The sequence below is a fragment of the Trachemys scripta genome, chromosome 2 (genome assembly GCF_013100865.1).
Source record: "Trachemys scripta elegans isolate TJP31775 chromosome 2, CAS_Tse_1.0, whole genome shotgun sequence".
In the NCBI taxonomy this organism is placed as follows: Eukaryota; Metazoa; Chordata; order Testudines; family Emydidae; genus Trachemys; species Trachemys scripta.
Window position 1 is genome coordinate 125,905,315 of NC_048299.1, and position 22,359 is coordinate 125,927,673.

At 42.9% G+C, this 22,359-nt stretch overlaps 1 protein-coding gene across 1 annotated transcript in view; it reads left to right on the forward strand.

The window, feature by feature from the left end:
- Positions 1–21,845, forward strand: part of MARCHF6 (membrane associated ring-CH-type finger 6) — a 99,874-nt gene extending 78,029 nt beyond the window's left edge. Inside the window, exons 22-25 of the mRNA XM_034761532.1 lie at positions 10,230–10,319; positions 14,810–14,942; positions 17,458–17,593; positions 19,561–21,845. Of these exons, the coding sequence (XP_034617423.1) occupies positions 10,230–10,319; positions 14,810–14,942; positions 17,458–17,593; positions 19,561–19,651 (450 nt within the window). The 3' untranslated portion in view covers positions 19,652–21,845. The remainder of the gene's footprint in view (positions 1–10,229; positions 10,320–14,809; positions 14,943–17,457; positions 17,594–19,560) is intronic.
- The last annotated feature ends 514 nt before the right edge of the window (positions 21,846–22,359 follow it).

A 22,359-nucleotide genomic window follows, 5' to 3' on the forward strand; every position in this document is an offset into this window, starting at 1 on the left:
CGGTCCCAAGGGAAACCACCCTTGGGCGCACACCAGGCCTCCCCGGATACATTGGAGGCGGAGGTGCCTCCCCATGTTGAAGGGCCTGCCCAAAGCCGGGACAAAAGGCGACGACACTCCTCTTCCAGTCAGAGTGAGAGGAGCTCCTCTTCCAGTCGGAGTGAGAGGAGCAGGTCTCGACGCCAATGGCGCAGGCACTCATACTCCAGCCCCCTCCGGGATAGATGCCGCACTCGGAGTGCAACCCGGGCATCCCCGGGCATCCCCGGCACCAAGGCGTCGTAGTCACGGTCGCCAGCGAGACTTGAGAGACAGATTTCTACCTCGACCTCTGACATTTACCTCTCTTCATCGTCAAGGTCGAAATCTTGGGGTCAGAGATGTCATGGCCGGGACCGTCCAGCCGATCGTACAGCACCGTACGCTCGTCAATGACCTCGGTGCCCAGCCGCCCTTCTCCGGGCCACACTGCACCGGAAGAGCAAGCAGCTGTACCGGGGCCCCACACGACTCAGTGGCAGGGGGCGCCCTGGCAAGGACAATGGTGCCAGTGGGCACCGTGGCCCCAGGCGCCCGTACTGGCGAGACCCCGCTCCATGGCCGGGGCTTCTCAGGTCCATTCGGCGTCTCCGCCCTGGCACCGTGACCAGTCCTCGGGGACCGAACCACCGGCACCGATCCCGGGCCCGGATCCGGGGCTCGACCCAACGGAACCACTGGATGCTGTAGGCACAGCGCCAGCTACCTCCTCAGCCCCACCTCCTGTCTCTCAGGAGGACTTCAAGGCTCAACAGGATATCCTTCGACGGGTGGCCTCGAACCTCCAACTCCAAGCTGAGGAGATGGAGGAGCCGTCGGACGCCTTATTTAATGTCCTGACCTCTTCGGCACCGGTCCGTGTGGCTCTCCCTCTGCACCAAGGGGTAGCCAATATTTCCAACGGACTTTGGCAGACCCCGGTCTCCCTGGGGCCTATTTCTAAGAATGCTGAACGGAAGTATTTCGTGCCCGCAAAGGGGCATGAATACCTATATACCCACCCGGTCCCGAACTCTCTGGTTGTAGAGTCAGTCCACCATCATGAGAGGCATGGCCAGCCCGCGCCCACCCCCAAGGACAAGGACGCTAGGAGACTTGACACCTTTCGAAAAAAGGTTTATTCATCAGCAAGTTTCCAGCTCAGAGTAGCTAACCACCAGGCACTACTGAGCCGCTATGATTTCAACCTGTGGGGGTCCCTTCCAAAGTTTGAACTCCTCCTCCAGGATAAGGACAGGAGTGAGATCAGGGCCTTGGTCGACGAGGGTGCAGCAGCGGCCAAAGCAGCTCTCCAGGCCGCTTCGGATGCGGCGGACACAGCAGCCCATTTGATGGCCTCCGCCATCTCCATGCGAAGGGCGCTGTGGCTCTCACTGTCGGTGAAGTCCCAGTCCATCATGCAGGACCTGCCGTTCAATGGGAAGACCCTGTTTGCGGACCAGACGGACACTCGTTTGCACGGGATGGAGGATTCCCGTACCACCCTGCAGACACTAGGCTTGTATGTCCCGCCTGCCAAGGACAAGCCCAGGCCTCAGACCTCAGCTCCTCATTTCGGGGCAGATACGAGGCCCCGCCTAAGAGGCAGAGGGAGCAGAGGCGTAGGTCCCAGCGCCAATCGTGTTCGGCCCCGCGACCTGGCCCCTTGAAGGGCAAGAGGCCAGGGAAGAGGTGCTTTTGACTCGTTGTGGGGGGTCATCAGGCCTTTTGCCAGGGAAGCCCCCCAGTTAATAAAGTTGATGTTTGCCAGACGTTTATCTGCCTTCTGACTGCAATGATCCCGTATAACGGACCGATGGGTCCTCAGTACCATCTCCCCAGGGTACAGGCTGCAGTTCGCTTCGCCCCCTCCCCACCATCCTCCGTCCTGGGAGCCTCCCGGGGACCCGGCGCATGCCCTCCTTCTAGGCTGGGAGGTAGAGTGCCTCTCGCCCTGGGGGCGGTGGAGAGAGTACCTCGGGAATTCCAGGGCAAAGGGTTTTACTCCAGGTATTTCCTGTTCCTGAAGGTGAAAAGCGGTGTCAGGCCCATCCTCGATCTGCGGAATCTCAACCAGTTTTCCGGTTCATTGCAAGTTCCTCATGGTGTCCCTGGTCTCTATTGTTCTATCCCTAGATCCGGGGGATTGGTTCACGGCCCTGGACCTCCAGGATGCGTATTTTCACATCCATATTTTCGAGGGGCATAGGCATTTCCTCCGTTTCCTGGTAGGTCAGGACCACTACCAGTTTACTGTCCTTCCCTTTGGCCTTTCTACGACCCCCAGGGTTTTTACAAAATTCATGGCGGTGGTGGCGGCCCACCTCAAAAGGAACGGGCTGCAGATCTTCCCCTACCTGGATAACTGGCTGCTCAAGGGCAAGTCTCGTTCTCAGGTGTAGGAGCAAATGAACTTCCTGCTACACACCTGCGCGGCTCTAGGCCTAGTGGTAAACGAGGAGAAATCCATGTTAGTCCCGGTTCAGCGCATACACTTCATAGGGGCGCTGTTAGACTCCCGGGTGGCCATGGCCTCCCTCCCACGGGACAGGTTCAAGACGCTCAAAGGTCTCATCACCTCAGTCACGGCCTTCCCGGTAACCATGGCACGGGTGTGCCTTCAAATACTGGGCCATATGGCAGCATGCACTTATGTGGTGCAACATGCCAGGCTCTGAATGAGGCCCCTCCAACTCTGGCTGGCCTCCCAGTATTCCCAGGCCACGGACGACCTGGACAAGGTCGTCACGTTGCCACCCAAGGTGGTGGCAGACCTGCAATGGTGGTCTCTCCCGAGCAACATGCTTCAGGGTATCCCCTTCCGAGAGTCCCCTCCCTCATTAGATCTGGTGTTGGATGCCTCAGACCTGGGATGGGGAGCCCATGTGGGGGGCTTCAAGACTCAGGACATGTGGTCACCCGCAGAACTGGCCCTGCACATAAATATCAGGGAGCTCAGTGCTGTGCGCCTGGCGTGCGTGGCCTTCCGCCAGCACATAGGGGGGAAAGTGGTCAGAGTCCTCACGGACAATATGACCGCTATGTATTATGTCAACAGGCAAGGGGGCACGCTTTCTGCGGCCTTGTGTCAGGAAGCCCAGCTCCTGTGGGAGTTCTGTATAGTCCACGACATCCTCCTGAGAGCTTTTCACCTGCCCGGCGAGCGCAACATGCTCGTGGATCACCTGAGCAGAGTTTTCTCCCAACAGCACGAGTGGTCCCTGCACAGGGAGGTGGCCAGGTGGCTCTTCCTAGAGTGGGGCACTCCCCAGGTGGACCTGTTCGCCACCGTCCAGAATCGTTTGTGTCCACGATTCTACTCCAGGGTGGGAGAGGGCGACGGTGCGATATTGGATGCCTTCCTGATTCCATGGTCGGGGCCCCTGTTTTACGTCTTCCCGCCCTTCCCCCTGATAGGCAGAGTCCTACAGAAGGTGAAGTCAGACGGGGCACGGATTATCCTTAAAGCCCCGGACGGGGCCCGTCAACATTGGTACGGGACCTTACTGCAGCTCTTAGCGGCTCCCCCGCGCAGGCTGACTCTTCGCCTAGACAGAACCAGGCTATTTAGGAAATCCCCCCAGCTGTTTATTGCATCGGCCGAGCACATGAGGGGGCGACCGGTTTCCACCCAGCGGATCTCCCACTGGATCACCTCGTGCATATGCACATGTTACAACCTGGCAGGGGTGCCCCCGCCTCCTATAGTGAAGGCTTATTCGACGAGAGCGCAGGCCTCGTCAGCAGCCTATGTGGCTCACGTCCCTATTCAGGACATATGCAGGGCTGCTACGTGGTCCTCTGTCCACACCTTCTTCTCGCACTATGCGATCGTCTCCCAAACACGGGATGACGCTGGGTTTGGTAGGGCGGTACTCCACCCGGGTAACTCTTAAAACTCCTACCCACCTCCATCAGATATAGCTTGGAGTCACCCATAGTGGAATACACATGAGCAATCACTGGAAGAAGAAAGGACAGTTACCTGTTCCGTAACTGGCGTTCTTCGAGATGAGTTGCTCAGGTGTATTCCACATCCCACCCTCCTTCCTCTCGGAGTTGTCTGGCAAGAAGGAACTGTGGGTGCGGGGAGTGCGCAGCCCCCTTTATGGTGCGATATACAGGCGCCACTGCAGGGGTCGCAGCGGTGCTCCCCCAGTACGGGTACTGCTAAGGGAAAAACTTCCGGCACCGGTGCACTTGGCGAGCACGCACACCTATAGTGGAATACACCTCACAACACATCTCGAAGAACGCCAGTTACGAACAGGTAACTGTCCTTTATTGTTCCCATAGTATAAGAACTAGGGGCCACCAAATGAAATTAATGGGCAGCAGGTTTAAAAAAAATAAAAGGCCGTTGTTCTTCCTACAGCGCACAGTCAACCTGTGGAACTCTTTGCCTGAGGAGGTTGTGAAGGCTAGGACTATAACAGGTTTAAAAGAGAACTAGATAAATTCATGGAGGTTAAATCCATTAATGGCTATTAGCCAGGATGGGTAAGGAATTGGTGTCCCTAGCCTCTGTTTGTCAGAGGGTGGAGATGGGTGGCAGGAGAGAGATCACTTGATCATTACCTGTTAGGTTCACTCCCTCTGGGGCACCTCGCATTGGCCACTGTTTGCAGACAGGATACTGGGCTTCCATGCTGTGATAAGCTTTAAGTTTGTTTACATGTAGAATGTGGGACAGCATTACCATGAGGCCTCTTAACATATGTACTTCTGTCACTCTTCTATCGCCTCAAAAGGTCTTTCCCCAGAATTTTGCGTTTTTTCACAGGGCTTAATACTAATACCATGTCCTCTGTTTCAAAAGATTGTTTAGAAGTATGTTGGTCATATCATGCCTTTTGTTTGGACTGACTGTCCCTGAGTTTAGGCTGAACCATATCTGTGTCTTTTAACTCTTTTCTAAACCTTTGTACATGTTCATTTACTGGCTCTCCCTCTGTCTCTTCAGAAAACCACTCCCCATATTCCCTTACTGGGGCTCCCTCTAAGACATATTCCCTTATTCATTCTAGAGTGCAGTCTGTCATTTGTCCATCTGCAAAACATTGACAGCTGACAACTGCAACAGCTTCTTCAGTAACGGGTTAATTCCTCCCCTGAGGGCATGTATCTTTCCTCTGCCATACAGGAGCTGGCCTTGGCCCCTCCTGCACCTGGAAACACACTGATTTCTTCTGCTGCAGTGGAGCTGGAGGGACTTTCCCCTCTCCCCTTAGCAATTTCTGGGTCTTTATAATTTCCTCCTGGAATCCCAGCACAATATTCCCTTTTACTATGGGTTACAATGTTCACAGCCTTAGTCATATGCAAAATATTCCCCACAAGCATTTCCATTTGGATACTATATTTTGCACCCCCACTACTAAGTCACTCTTTAAACCTTCCCATTCCAAATGAACTCAAACCAGAGGCACAAGAATTTTATGTTTCCCCAGTGCCAGAAGCTCTACCTCCTGGCCAGGCAACAGGTCAGTCCTTTGGACCATGCTTTCCCTGACGAGAGAGATATGGGCACCAGTATGTCTCCACCCTGTGCATTCTTCACCATTCACTTTGGCAACTTTAATAAATTCCAGGTCTACATCCACAGGGTCAGACCTGACAAAATTCATCGGAGGAGCTGCAGGGGTCCTGTGTTAAGGGCAGCTGCATTCATTTGGGCTGGACAGGGTTTGGGCTTGGTTTCTTTTAGTTTAGGGCATTGATTTCTCAGGTGTTCAGTGGAGTTACACTGGAAGCACCTTCTTGGATCATTTTCCTGTCCCAGAGGTCTGTGGTGGGGATTTCTAGGAGAGGAATGATTCTGGGGTGGTAAATGTCTGGGCCCCGAACCTCACTATTTCCTACCTGGGGTGGGGTCCCTTTACCCTAGGTTTGTGCCCCTCATTCTGTGTCTTGCACTCATTAGACATCTGAGCTTGTACAAAGCAATCAGCCAGGATGGCAATTTCCTGCACAGAATGTAAAGCTTTATTCCATTTTGCATGTCTGACCTCCTCAGAAGAGTTGCTTAGGAAATGGTCTTGAGCAAAGAGATCAAACAGTTGGTCATAGTTCTCAGCTCACTTTCCCTTTACCTCTTTTCTCATTAGATCATACATTTTATAGGCATAATCAGTACGACTCATGCCAGCACATTTCCTGGGTTTCCTAAATTGCAGCCTATACACTTCAAGAGTAATTTGAAACCTGTGCAAAACAGCTTTTTAAAATTCAGGATATTTCAAAGCCTCGCCAATTGGCATTTCATTAAATATATTTAAAGCTTTACCAGAGAATTTTGCAATCAGTGTGGGGACTTTCTTGTCCTCTGGAACCTTACGAACCTCACATAGCTATTCAAAAGTGTTAAAATATTCGTCAGTACAGTCTGTTTCCTTGTATGCTGTGCACAACTTATCTCAGCTGAGTATCGGGGTAGCCGTGTTAGTCTGTATCTACAAAAACAACAAGGAGTCTGGTGGCACCTTAAAGACTAACAGATTTATTTGGGCATAAGCTTTCGTGAGTAAAAACCTCACTTCTTCGGATGCAACTGAATGCTCCTTGGATGAAGGGAATGCCTGGGCACTGTGGGATCTATCCATGTCTTGCCATCATATCCAGATTATACTCTCTCTTCTCCTTTTCTAGGGCTTCTTTGTCTTTCAGTTACATGGCTCGTCAGCATGCAACTTCCTGCTGCTGCGTTTCTGCCTTCCTCTCCTTGGCTTTCATGTCCGTGTACCACTTCTGGTGTTCACACTCTGTCTTTTTGTTCTTTCTCTGACCTAGCTTTATAGTTGCTTCTGTGGTGCTCATGTTTATGCTTTACTATTCTATTTCTCTTACCCAAAATAAACAAACAGAAAATAACAAACTGTAAACTCTCTTTATTGTTCCCAGCCACCACACTTGAGACTCACTTAAAACTGTTATACCAGTGCTTAAAGTGTAAATCTCCATTAAAATACCAGTCTTTGTATAAATCCTGTTTCGACAACGCCACTGTCACATTCTGGGGTGCAGTCCAGACCAGTGAGGGATCGTATCATTGATTGTCCTGCAAACTTTGATGCCTCAGAAAGCTTTGCTGCTATAGCTCCCAACTTGGGTCGCTCTCAGTCAGCCTGCAGGTCACACTCTGAGGCCTTGGCTACACTTGGGGATTCACAGCGGCAGCGCTGTGAAGCGCAAGTGTAGTCACACTGCCAGCGTTGCGAGAGCTCTCTCACAGCGCTGTAAGTACTCCACCTCTCCGAGGGGAGTAGCTTGCAGCGCTGCGAGGGAGCGTTCAGTGCTGCAGGCGCTGATTACATTGGGGGGGGGCGTTTTCACACCCCCGAGCGCAGCAAGTTGCAGCGCTGTACAGCGCCAGTGTAGCCAAGGCCTGAGTATGTATAGTCACAGCCCTAGTCCAGTAACTCTGATCCCAGCAGCCTGTCAGCAACACTTCAGTAACACTTTGGCTCCCAGCAGCCTTGGTTGTTGACTTACAGGGTGACCCCCAACACGCTCCCAGTCCCGAATTTTCTCAGAAATGTGTGTTCTGCACTGTCCATCCCTCTCCTGGGCAATTCAGATATTAGAGGTTCCTTGCTCCCGTAAGGAGTCAATATGCAACAGTTTGCTACTTTAACTGGAGTTTACTCAAACAGTTCAATTCAACCATAGCACTGGATTAGTTTTGAAGAATAAAACTAATTTATTAACTACAAAAAGAGATTTTAGGTGAGTACAAGTACAAGGTATTACAAAGTCAGAAATGGTTACAAGAGAAATAAACATCTGACGCTTCCTAGTAGCTAAAACTTGACAAACTAGACTTTGAATCAAGGTATAATCCTTACCACACGATCCCAACAACAGTGCTAAAGTCAGGATCTGTCCCCAAACTCCAAAGGGCTGTTCCTTTGTATTCTTAGGCATGTGAGAGAAGGAGGGGGGATGTTTTTGCCCCTCACTTTTGTAGTCCAGTCCCCCTTTGAAGTGGATTCTTCTGAGGATTACTCCTCAAAGCAGAGTTTATTCAAACATTAAAGAAGGCCACGTGGAAGTGGCCCCATGCTCTTTCTTCTCCCCGAGTATGCTGAAATACAGATTTGCCTTGTCTCACTCTTGCTGTCTCAAGAACCCTGTTTACTACTTTTATGTAAATTGAGGTAAACACATTCCATTGTATAAGATAAACCTGTTTAACCACTCTTGCCCAGGGTTGTGTGGGTTTGAACATGTACCAAATCATAGAGGGGGAATTCATAACTTTACATATAATGTTGCTACATACATTTCACCATGATATTATTGACCAGCGCATTATTAGTTTTCAGATGATACCTCACAAGGCATATTTTGTACAAAGATTATTACATAAATGTGTAGGGTGTGAATACAGGGGTGCATTCGGTCATAGGTTTATTTTTGTATAAATCTGTTTCTTTCTCGTGCTGTTAAAGAGAGCTCTGGTGGTTTAAAATTTTATCCAAAGTACACTTAATGCTATGGTGGCACAGCTGATTCAGTGTAGACATTACCTATGATGTCATTACCTTGCTGACAGGAGAATCTCTTCCATCAGAGTAGGTAATCCGCCTTCCTGAGAGGCAGTAGCTAGGTCGACCGAAGAATTCTGGCCTCTGTTTACACCTACCACATGCTCCCTTGAAGAGATAAATCAGAAGACATCTTTGTGTGGAGCTCTGGAGGAGGGGATATTTAAGCTATGGGTGAAGCATGAGGGATCAGTACTGGATCTAGGGGCAAGGCAGGGGGCCATGTGGTCTAAGCTCTCAGGATGAGGTACTTGACGGAGGAGTTGTACTCCAAAAATATACTGCCTCAAGATAGTGGCAGTTCCTGGACTCTTAACCCTCTAGAGTCTGAACAAACACCTGGGAAGTCAGTGGTTAGATCCCCCGTAGCAGTTTGCTGAGGGGCCAAGAGGAGACGCTTGTCTGGGGCTGTTCCGGTCTTCCTAATCTGTAATGAGTCAATCCTAACAGTTCTATAGCTGTCCATAGCGCATTTCAAATAAAATAAGGTATACAAGAACTGAATTTCTAATGTCAAAAGTTTTTGAAAGAACCTTTTCGCTTTTATTATGTGTATAAACAAACAAATAACCCCATTGTTTTTTGTTTGCGGGTCACCTTTAAGGAAAGACACTCCATGGATCAATAGGCCTAAAACCTAACCTACACTTAAAATCCCCCTAAAAATCCATAGTTTGTTTACTGTGAACTCCCCTAGTTGAGGGCTGCAACATAGATAAAACACCAACTTTTCAGCTGGGTGGTTTGTCATCTACATATAAAGGGTATTGATTTATCTCACTCACCTGGGCATGCATCACATCTGTCCTTGTGAACAGGCAAGATATTTAAAATCTCTGAATTGCTTCAGTACTTGCATATTTCTGTGCCTTGCATTCTCCAAGAAATACCATAGAACCTCAGAGTTATGAATACCTCAGTAATGGACGTTCATAACTCTGAAATTTTTGTAACTTTGAACTAAATGTTATGATTCTTTCTGAAGTTTACATCTGAGCATTGACTTATTACAGCTTTGAAACTTTACTATGCAGAAGGAAAAGGCTGCTTTAAACCATCTTAATTTAAATGAAACAAGCACAGAAACAGTTTCCTTACCTTGTCAAATCTTTTTTTAAACTTGCCCTTTATTTTTTTAGTTTATGTTTAACACAGTACTGTACAGTTTTCTTTTTCTGTATCTCTCTCTCTTGATGCCTGATTGCATACTTTCAGTTCCAAATGAGGTGTGTGATTGACCAGTCAGTTCATAATTCTGAGGTTCTACTGTAGATGTCTTGCAAGACCAAAATAAAACTAAATTATAAATAAAAATCTTAACAACCTTACCTGTCCAGTTCAGGAGTGTACTGAAAGAGTGTAATGTTTATATTATTTTTTGTCATTGGTTTAATAATAGCTGGGACTTCTGTAAATGTCTTTTGTACAAAAATCTCAAAGCTTTTTACAAGCTCTCAAGCATCGCAGCATCCTTTTTTTCTTACGAGTTTGCAAAAGATGCCATCTTTAAACTACTCCACTTTGTAAATAAAAAAGCAATTTTCTAATGGTTTTAAGTAATTTCGATATTAAAAATTTGCTGTAGTAAATCTTTGGCTGGTCAAGATACATTTAGAAAATACTGACAGTTTACTTTTACTATTATGTTCACTTTTATAAAATTAGGACTGGGCTCTTGGAGTTCTGCATGCCAAAATAATTGCTGCCATAACTCTGATGGGCCCACAATGGTGGTTGAAAACGGTTATCGAACAGGTAAGAAAGTAACATTTCTTTTTTTTTTTTTTTTTTGTTAGAGCACATTAAAATAGAAGTTAAGGATAAAAAAGAACAAAAACAAGGAAGGACCTGAACCAAAGATTGGTAACTCCTATTTCAAAAGCCGTGTATATCCATCCCCCACTCCATTTGAGTTAACATTATTTAGCAACTTTTCTTTCTCTAAATACCTGGTTATGTCCTGCAATGTTTTTCCTCCAAATATTTCTTAACAGTCTTATTTCTTGGTGCTGATTTTTCTCATTAATCATAACTTTTCTTAAACACCTGGTCCTTGATTATCTGTCTTCTGATTTAGATATTACCAGGCACAAAATTTTGTTAACTGGGATTCCATGTTGTAAATTAAAATTAGCTATGTGGAAAAAATCTTTGAGAATAGTGTAGTCTTTTTGAAAAGTTTTGATTTTTTTTTTTTATATTAGCTAGGAAATTTAAAGTTAAGGTTAACTTTGGAAATTATAATGTATGGAAATACACAATTAAAGTCATTCATTCAGTCTTAACTAATTGTCTGCCAGCTGTGCACACACTGTACATGGAGACTTCTTGCTAAAGGTTCTTGTTTATGACTTTAAGTCTGTAATCTACTAAATCTACTTTATTTGCGTAGTTGGTCTGTGAAGTTGAACTCAGGAGTACATGGCTTTGTACGTACATGCAAATTGCCTGCCGTGCTGTGCCCATTGGTATAAACTACCTAATATGAGGTCCAGCCTTTAAAGTATAGTTGTAGGCCATATCTGGAGTATTGCGTTCAGATTTCAGCTTCAGAAAGGATGTGGACAAATTGGAGAGTCCAGCAAAGGACAACGAAAATGATTAGGGGGCTGGGGCACATGATTTTGAGGAGAGGCTGAGGGAACTGGGCTTATTTAATCTGCAGAAGAGAAGAGTGAGGGGGGATTTGATAGCAGCCTTAAACTGCCTGAAGAGGATTCCAAAGAGGATGGAGCTAGGCTGTTCTCAGTGGTGGCAGATGACAGAACAAGGAGCAATGGTCTCAAGTTGCAGTGGGGGAGGTCTAGGTTGGATGTTAGGAAAAACTATTTCACTAGGAGGGTGGTGAAGCACTGGAATGGGTTACCTGGGGAGGTGGTGGAATCTCCATCCTTAGAGGTTTTTAAGGCCCAGCTTAACAAAACCCTGGCTGGGATGATTTAGTTAGGATTGATCCTGCTTTGAGCAGGGTGTTGGACTAGATGACCTCTTGAGGTCTCTTCCAACCCTAATGATTCTGTGATAATCTGTTTAAAAATAATACCTGTGAGGGTCTATGTTTATTTTAATAATCCTAGATCACATCTGTTCAATTTATAAGTAAATAGATGGTCTTTCTAAATACCAGCCTTGTCAACTCACCCTGGAAACAGAGGGTCAGCCTGTATTACTTCTGGTTCACAAATCATGAGCAGTAGTAATTTTACAGCAGTTCAGTGCAGTAATGACTTCCTGTTATAATCAGGATTTGGGACTTCATTGAACTGGATACTGTAGAAACACATAGTAAAGAGACCCTGTATGTCCAAAAAAATAATCTAAGGTAAAATAATCTGTTTTATTAATGGTGGAATAGAATCTTACTTTCTTCCATAGCTGCTGGCTTTTCAGTGTTAACAAGGAATACAAAGCAGTAAACATTTATTTTAGTAAAGTTAAGCAGCTATATGCTTAGAGAGAGTAACTGTTGTACAAGAAAATGCCATTTTTACATAGTCACTTCTCAAAATAAAATGGTGTTTTAAGAAGTTTGTAGTGCCAGATACCACAGCTATATATCTCTGCTAAATCTCTGTATGACCATGCTTTCATTTGAAACAGGGTATTGTTTTTGGTAATTGTCCCAAACATTGTCTCATTTGGTGAAGTGAGGTAAATGCTTCACTTTATGCTATATGGGCCCTATATAAATGCCAGACAGTCAGAATATTTTACTCTAGAGACATGGGTACTTACTTTTGTTTAAGTCTCTCTTACTCTTATTTCAGGCTCAGCTATATCACTTCTGTGTTTTGGGATCACTAGCAGGGTGATGGTACAGTGTTTGAGGGCAGGATTGTTTCTTGGTTTTCATTGCTCTGTAGATTACATCAAGTAAAAATGGTTTGGGTGAAAAGGGGAGTCAGGGATAATGGAGGAGCTGAGGGAGAGGGAAGTAATTGCTGGGAAGGAACCTGGAAGTGAACTTGGGGAGGGTTGTTGTGTGTGGGTGGGAGAAGTATGGAGCAGATTTTTTTAGGGGGGAAGGAATTGTTAGAGAGTTGGGGAACCTCTCCCATGCAGGCCCTGGCAGACCCTTAGCCTCTCCCATTCAGTCAAGCACATCTGCCCCATCCCTGTGTGGCCCTGCACCTCTATTCCCCCCTGTCTCCATGCGTCCCTGCATCTCCACTTCCCATTTAGCCCCTGGCTCAATGTTATCACCCACTCGCTCCTATGCCCCTGCTGTACTCTGTCCCTCCCACTAGCCTTTCTGAACCCCAGTCTGTATAACCCCCTCTCCCAGCAACCCTGTGTGCCCCGCTCTGTCTGTCCTGGGCCTTCTCACTTGGCCACATGGGTAGGGTGCTGTGAGGAAGGCAGCCTCTGCCCCCCTCCCTCTCCGCGGTTGGCTGCTGCACTCCATGAGCCAGCTGCCCTCTCTTCTGGTGCCACAGCAGCTCCTGGTGGGCAAAAGGTGTAATTGCACTGTGACCCCTCTCGCAGCTTCTCTTCACCTCCCCATCAGAGTCAATTATTCTGGGGGGGGAGGAGGGAAATGTGAGGGGAACATTAATTCTGTGCTTGTACAATGGTGCAGAATGCCCCCAGGAAAAGTGTATAGACACTTCTATAGTATTTATCATGTTAGTATCTGAGCACCTCTTCAAAATGAAGATATATCACTTACCTCTGGAAGATGGAACTCTTCTCCTTTTTCTAAACTGCTTTCTTAGTCCTTTCCTACATATGCTAGGGCAATAGTTAGTTGCTGACAGCAGTTCTTCCTGGTTCCACTTCAGCTAATTTTAAAAGAAGTTTAACTGCTAATATAGACTGGATAAAACAATTCTCAATAAGGTTGCAGAAAGTATGAAACAAACTTGTTGGAACCACTTTGGAATTTCTTCTCTTGACTTTTCAGAAGAGCCTATATTTGAGCTTCAGATCATGCTGCCAACACTCACTTGTTCAGTCAGGCTCTTAGTTCAATGATGTTTTGTTTTTAGTTTGGAGATTTTGGGGTAGTTTTATTTTTTGGTGGGTTGGCTGATTTTATCATAATATTCTTATCACCATATTTCCTTTCACACCCACTGCATGCAAGTTACTTGTTTTGCATGTACACATGCCTACTGAATGGCATTTTGGTACAAGTTTACACTACATTACTTTATACTTATACACCAAGGATATAACTGTAGATTTAAAGGTGAGGAAAAATCTAATAGTGACTACTGTTTTAGGCGACAGAGAGTCCTGTGGCACCTTATAGACTAACAGATGTGTTGGAGCATAAGCTTTCGTGGGTGAAGACCCACTTTGTCAGTATTCGGTATTTAAGTAGGATGAAAGTTAGGATAGAATCGATGGGAGGTAGACTAGATGCTACAGTTCCTTGTTTTTGCAGTTTACATTGCTGACATTTATGGAGTAACTGAAGTATAATAAAACCTATTAGAAAAAGGACCACTGAGGGAGAAACAGAATGTGTTGTGTGTTACAGTAGTATGTGTATCTGTGGACACCCAGATGTCTCTGAATTGAGGAGTAATGATGGTGTGAGAGAGAGAGAGATTGTGTATTATTAAAATTAGAAACCTGGACATATTTTAAAGAATGTAAAAAAACTTAATGTATAATGAAAAATTACATAGGTATGTATGCTAAATACTTTCATAATTATGGATCAAAATTCATGGAATAAAAAATTAAATTAACAGTTGTTAAACACCTGCTTTATTAAAAACCAGTTACTGAAACATTTTTGTATTTCCATAACATCACTAGCAGTACTAAAAATAAGTTTTGCAGTTACTGCTATTTTTTCTACAGTCATAGCCATTTCTCCAACTGTCCTGAAAAACAGCATTTCTTTAGGCCTGGTCTACACTAAAAAGCTAGATTGACCCAGCAACACCACTCAGGCATGTGAAAAATCCAGATATCTGAACAGTGTAGTTAAGCCAACCTAACCCTTGATGTAGACAGCGCTAGGTTGATGGAAGAATTCTTCCATTGACCTAGCTACTGCCTCTCGGGGAGGTGGATTACAGCTGTGTCGCTCTAGCATTTCAAGTGTAGACAAGCCCTAAGTTTGTGGTAACCTGTGAAGGTTTCACCACAATTATTTAACTAGGTACATTTAAGAAAAATATTGAAGTACTAACAAAGAAACCTGAGTTATGTAAAACACTTTTATTTACCAAAATCTGTAGCGATTGTTTCTGATTCACTCTTCCTAATTGTTTTGTCTTTCTTCTTAGGTTTATGCAAATGGCATTCGTAATATCGATTTACATTTTATAATTCGTAAACTGGCAACACCTGTCATCTCTGTTCTATTACTTTCCCTTTGTGTACCTTATATCATAGCTTCTGGTGTTGTTCCTTTGTTAGGTAAGTATAAATTATAGGTATTTGTTTCGTTATCTGGCCATTGTGCGGAAGAGGGGCTATGTGTACACTATCACTTCTGTCGGCAAAATTTTGTCGCTCGGCGTGTGAATATTCCACCCCCCTGAGTGACATAAGTTACCCCAGCATAAGCGCTAGTCTGCACAGCACTATATTGGTGGGAAAGCTTCTCTCACTGACATAGCTACCACTGCTCGTCGGGTGTGGATTAATTATGTCGATGGGAGAGAACTCCCAATGGGATAGAGCAGCTACACAAGAGATCTTACAGCAGCACAGCTGCATCGTTCTCTAGTGTAGACATAGCCTTAGATGTAATAAAGGAAATACAGTATAGCATCAATGTTAACTAGCAAATTTAAATGCTTAAATAGTGATGTCACCATGCATTTTGTTTAATTTTTATGATACATTGAATATAAATGTTTTAATGAGATATTAGAGAGACTAAGTGGGTGAGATAATATCTTTTATTGAACCAACTTCTGTAGGTGAGCGAGACAAGCTTTCAAGCTTACACAGAGCTCTTCGGGTCTAGGAAATGTACGCAGTGTGTCACAGTTAAATACAAGGTGGAATAGATTGTTTAGCATAAGTAATTAACACTCATTTCATTTCAAGGTAAAGTGGCCAGTTAACATCTCTCCAATAATTTGGGGGAAGGTGGGGTTAAGTGGATTTTATATATATATATATATATATATATATATATATATATATATATATATATATATATATATTATATTGTTGTAATAAGCCATTAATCCAGTGTATCTATTTGGTCCATGATTTTAGAGTCTAGCAAAGTTAGGAATTTAAGCTCCCAGGCTCATTTTTTTGAAAATATTGTTCAGGTTTCCACTGCGGATGACAACTGAGAGGTCAGATATAAAGTGATTGCTTTGTGAAAAGCAGTCACCCACAGATGATATGGTGTTTTCATCTTTTATCATTTTCTGTGTGAGTTCATTAGAGAGCTAGTGATTGTCTGGTTTCACCCACATAGTTGTTGTTGGGACATTTTGTGCATTGGATAAGTACACCACATGTTGCGATAGGCATGTGTAGGACCCATGGATCTTGAAAAGTGTGTCATGGGGGATGTTGATCATTGTAGCAGTGGAGATATGTCTACGGATTTTGCATCTGTTGTTCTCTGGTGCTGCTTTGAGTTGGTGTCCTGGTCTGAGGAGAGTTTGCTTCTGATGATGAGCTTGAAGAAGTTGGGGGTTGTTTGAAGGGCAGAAGTGGGGGTTCAGGAAAGATTTCTTTCAGGATGTGGTTCCCATTGAGTATGGATTATAATTGTTTAATGATACCATGTATGACTTCCACTGTGGGGTGGTAGTTGATACCCGTAGTTGTCAAATATCACAGAGGCCAGGCACCTTTTAGTGTAGGTGGACATATTAAAAGCTTATTGAACTGAGGAAAAGGAGTTAATTCTTAGAGAGGGTGTGAAGGGAAGCCTAAAGTAGATGAAACTAATTTATTTTGTTTTGTATTGTTATCATTACATTAAAGTTGTTAAAATGTTTCTGAATTTGAGTTCTGCTTAAATTTGAGTTCCATAGATGTGGACTGTTTCCACCTGCTTTCTAGACCAGTAACTAAATTGTGCAAATTTCAGCAGAAACATCAATAAAGAATTCAAAGTTTTGATGGAACATCAGTTTTGGTTACCACTGGTTTGTTGTTGATAAGCTTTTATATGTGAGGCAGTTATGGATATAGGGAGTCCAGTAATTGTACCAGTTTGTCATTCACCTCTTACATGAACGTAGGTGAACATCTCATCATATCTGAAACTATATATATATGTTAGTAAGCAAGCAGGACTCCTGCTCACTATTTGGTTTTGCAACTTGGGTTTTCACGATGCTTACAACTTCAGGGCCAAGTGCCCAGTTGTTATGTTGGATCTTTTAAAATTCTGGAAATGTTGTTTGCCTGTTCTCCAATAAAAGTGTAACATAAATGAGCACATACAAACTGTTTACAAACTCATGATTTTAATTAAATGAGGGAGTGGGGGTAAAACTAGATACTAGCAATAGAACTGAAGATATGCTTGGTTTCAGAGTAACAGCCGTGTTAGTCTGTATCCGCAAAAAGAAGAACAGGAGTACTTGTGGCACCTTAGAGACTAACAAATTTATTAGAGCATAAGCTTTCGTGGACTACAGCCCACTTCTTCGGATGCACGAAAGCTTATGCTGTAATAAATTTGTTAGTCTCTAAGGTGCCACAAGTACTCCTGTTCTTCTTTTTGAAGATATGCTTGTTTACAAGGGTAGGAAAATTAGTTTATTTTCCTCAATTATGATTCATTTGGTACATAGTATTTAGAAATGCATATTTCATGCTAATATTTAGCCTTACTTGGGGTAGTTCACTGGGAGAGAGGGGGAGAAAAGTGCGTGTTCTGTTCAATAGTGCTGTTGGATACTGCAAGATGTAATGGATATATGTGGACCTAACTATATATATTTTGCAGGTGTTACTGCTGAAATGCAAAATTTAGTACAGCGCCGAATTTATCCTTTCCTACTCATGGTGGTGGTTTTGATGGGGATCCTGTCCTTCCAGGTCCGCCAGTTCAAGCGCCTTTATGAACATATTAAAAATGACAAGTACGTACACATCACCTGCCCTGTAGCTGGACATTTTTCTTAAATTGTGACAAGTGAGGTCAGACCTCTTTTGAATTCAGAAATGATGTAATGCCGTGCGCCATTTCATTGCTGTGTCACGTGATAGAATGGGCACATTCTTCATGCACATTCTTGGCACCGATCATATATAATAATTAGAAAGCCTATTTTCTTTAACATATTTGAATAAATGATATTTGCTGTGTACTGATTTTTCTCAATGCGACATATTGGAGAAACACTGGGGAATTAAATATTTACCTGAAAAATCTCAATGTGTGTAAGTTCCTAATAAAAGTGCAAGATTCCTTCTCAATAAAATATTGTTACTAAGGGACTGGATGGCTAAAGAAACTTGCAATGGATTTCAGGTTACCAGTTCAAATATGGCCTCCTCTGGTATTTGGTAGCAGTGAAAAGTCACTAAAATGTAACCGCTCTAGATGATTTTGTTTCATGAGAACAGCCATTCTGGGTCAGATCAGCTGTCCATCAAGATCAGTATCCTGTCTTCTGATATGGCCAGTGCCAGGTGCTTCAGAGGGAATGATCAGAACAAGGCAATTCCAAGTGATCCATCTCTTGTCATTCAGTTCCAGCTTGTGGCAGTTGGAGGTTTAAGGGCACCTAGAGTGTATGTGTGTGCGGGGGTTCCCTAGTAGATGTATGTGCTTTACAAAACTAAACCTGAATGGCTCTCTTATTGACATCACTAGAGAAGCCAAAGACTGGATAAGTGAAATGAGTGCGCAAACATCTCACCACTAGATGTGGCCCTTGCAGCACTATGGTGAGGCACAGTGGTAGCACAGCTTGGGAAAGTACAGCCTGTGCTGCATTTGTACTGTGAATAAGCAGACTGTTTTGCCCTAAAAGGTTTTCAATTTGATACTCCTCCACTTTATTAAAAATTTAGCTACTATTCTGTACTTGACTGAAGAGCAGTACACATTTCCTCTCTGTAAGTAACCTTATTTTACAACAAATCATGTACTTGTAGAAAAGGGGAACTTACACAATCAGATTTTGAAGTAATTTACAAATAAAGCATATGCATGTAAGATAGTGCAAAGTTAGTTCTTTAAACTTAACCTTGTTGAATTAAATCATTGATATAGCACAGAACATCAACAGGGAATGTGGCTTATGCAGTTTATGTGAAGTTGTAAAATAAGTGCACATGACAAAAGGTGACAATTTGGAAAAAGGAACATGAGAAAAGACTGAGGAAGAGAATGATAGATTGGTTCCTGAAGTGGGTTCTCAGGAAGAATTAGTAGAAAGAGGGGGGCTTCTGAACATGCGGATTAACATTAAAAAAGGCATGAAACTGAGGGCAAAAGGCAAAAAGCAGTAATGTGACAGGATTAAGAAGAATGTAAAGAGCGATTTAGCAAGGGGGCAGTGGTAGAAGGAAATTACATTGTGCCAGGGTCAACAAACTACTGCCTCTCAAGGAGGTGGATTAACTATGCTGATGGTAGAAGCTCTCTCATCTGTGTAGCATTTTCACTGAAGCACTACAGCGGCGCAGCTGCATCCCTACTGATGCAGTGTTTTAAGTGTAGACCTGCCCTCAGGCGGCTGTTGTGAAGAAGAATTTGAAAATGTAACCCAACTACAAAGGGTAGAAATATTTCTTAAAAATAAAAGCTGAGATTCTGAGGTAATCAGGACTTAGGTCCCTAGACACAGACAGTAATGCCTGTGTTTAATCCTGCCCTGCCAAGAAGGTGCAAACTAAGAACCTGATTTTAAGTAAAAGGATGGAAGGAAGCCAGTGAGGAGGTTCAAGCGTGGAGTAACAAACTTGGTTGGAATGACAGGGGGAGGTTACGTTAGTAGTAGTGCTTTTAATACACTGGACAGTAGAGGGGTGAGAAAAGTGCATTCATGACATTTTTACCATTTTGTTGAATAATGACTGTTTGTCTTTAAAATCCCAGGTACCTTGTTGGGCAACGACTTGTGAATTATGAGCGAAAATCTGGTAAACAAAGCACATCAACGCCGCCACCTCAGTCTTCACAAGAATAGAATGGTCACATTAAACACCTCAACCTTTTCTTTGCCTTTACATGTCCTTTTTCACAGACTTTTTTCTTCAATCTTTGGATATCCTTCCCAATGATCTTCTCAGCAGTGTTTTTATTTTTTGCTTCTCTTTGTAGCATTCAGATAGCAGTTAAGGTTCTGCTCCTTTACCTGCATATTCTGATGTTATCAGTGCTGTCTGAGGTCTGTAAATGTGTAAATAGAAGTATCCTGATACCTAAAACCTTGGATTAAAAAGAATGTGCATTGTACATCTTTAAAAAAGTATATTAATTTATTAAATCTAGTTGTCACTTTATTTTGGACTGCTGTTCTGTTGACAAACAATGTGCCACAAAGCAATGGTGCAAAGAGGCAAGTCATTTTTATAAAAATTGGAGCATATTTTATGGTGTTCATGACAGTCTTATTACAGTAATATTAATATGATTTTCTTGGGCTGGAAGGCCACACTGGGAATATAAAAAGGAAATAACCACCCTTCCAGTCAGCAGTGAAGTAAGTGGCTGTGGTAAGAACACAATGAACTATGTACCTTACTGTCAGTCTTTTTTATTGTTTTGTATAACACCAAAGCTGTTGTACATTTTCTATTGCCTGATTATTTTTTTCATGTGTCTGGGTTTGTAATATTGTACAGTTACTGGTAGGTCAAGAAAAATATTTCCTTAATTAGACAGTACTTGTAGGGGCTCAGCGACATTAATTCTTCAGCACTGGAAATCAGGATTTCATGATTCTAAGCAGTAAATCAAAATTCAGTAGCGCTAAATGGTGGGAGCACTTAAACCTGCCAATTGAGGGGTATGTAAGAAGACTACAATTCTAATTCTCAACCAATATTTCCCTGACATCTCTACAGCTCTGCATTTTAAATGATTACAGTACATTTCCCTGATGTTATATTTACTCAGGAGAAGCTTAGCTGACGTGCTTGCACAGGACCATAGTGTAAGAAACATGCTGTGAAATGTACTTTCACTGAAGACCTTGGAAAACCTGTTTTTTTCTTACAACCAAAGCTGCAAATTATACTATAAACTTCATATTAGATCACATAAAAATAAAATAAATCTTTACCTTTTCATTTGTATGGGAGTAACACTAGAAACTTTCAGTGAACATGTACAGAATGTTACCTGTGGTAAAAAAAAAATCCACATAGTATTAAACAGAGTTAAAGAAAAATGAACTAATTTCTTTGCAAGGATACAGCCAAACAAGAGCCACCAAAATCAAGTTCAACGATTTCTGATATTTTTATATTTAGATAGAATTTTTTTCAGTGGTGATAATGATTTTTTACGTAGATGTCTTTTAAAGAAAAATACAGAACAATAATACAAAGCTTTAAGTAGAGTTAAATCATGTGCTTAGATGCAGTTATCCGTTTCTGGACTGCATGAGGAAAAAAATGGATGGAGATTTACTGTGGTAATCAGAAAACTAAAGGAACATGCTTAAATTACTACTCAGCATTCTCCCTGAGCATTGCATACTTAATTATATGTATATAAAATATAATATGTGGGATATATAAGATACTGCATCTCTGCCTCTGATTTGACAGTGAAGTTTGAGAGCTGTATTGGTCCAGGATTTTTTTTAAACCGAATTAATATCTTGGTATTAGGAGCCTAGATTCCTTGACAGTGGACACATGCCAAATGCATCTGTGTTAAGCAGTAGGAGGATTGGGCTATTGCTACCAAGAGGCCAACAATTGGTATTTTACATTACCTTATTCTAGTCATTTTGAACTATAATATGTGAGCACTTCGGAGTGATTCTTAGATAATGTCCAGTAAAATGAAGTAATGGAAAAATGGCCAAAACATTTTCACTGTTCATGTTAATTTAAAGTTAAATTGAGTATTCACATCCCAAATATTTTTGACATGCAAATGTTTTACATTTGAATATTTATAGTGGTGTACTTTCTGTAAGATAAATATTTTTCAAAAACATTAAATTTACTGGTAACGCTTTGAGTTCCACAAAGATCTGATCCTGGACATAGTCTTTGGTAAACAATTCCAAACAGTCTTACCACTCACATATTGCCAGCACTGCTGTGCTTCTTCATGTAGCATTTTCAGTAGTGCACTCTTGTAATTTGTGTTTTTTATCCAGATAAACTGGTCTTCAAGAAATATTAAAGTTTATTAAGAAAAAGCCTTTGTGCTTTGTTTCTCATTACTGTTTGTTTTTAAAAATCATAATACAAACCAAACCTGCATTTGGGTCAGTTAGGTAAGCTTGTTAAACATTTTGCACTAAAGATAGACATATGAATACATGAGTTATGTTTGCTTTTCTTAATGAAAATAAGTTGCGTTATTTTATAGCTATTTAAGGGAGGTGAAGTTTGTTGATGTATATTGCTGCTGTAAACTTCCAAAAGTCTTTTTATCTCAAAATATTCTTTTATTCTGAGAATATTTTACACATTTGTTCCACACAACTTTCACTGTCTTTCCTAAGAGAGAGAGAGTTGAGAAGAAAATATAAAACAGCTTTTGTTTTAAGGTTTAATACTTCAGTTAAATAATACTCTGGATTATTGTCCTGTGTGATAGAGATTCAACAATAAAGGCTTTATTATGGCAGTTAATTCTTCAGCATTGTTAAGGGAGCTGAGAGACTCTGCACCAGTGACATCTGTGTCTGAAGCAAAAAAAAAAAGGACT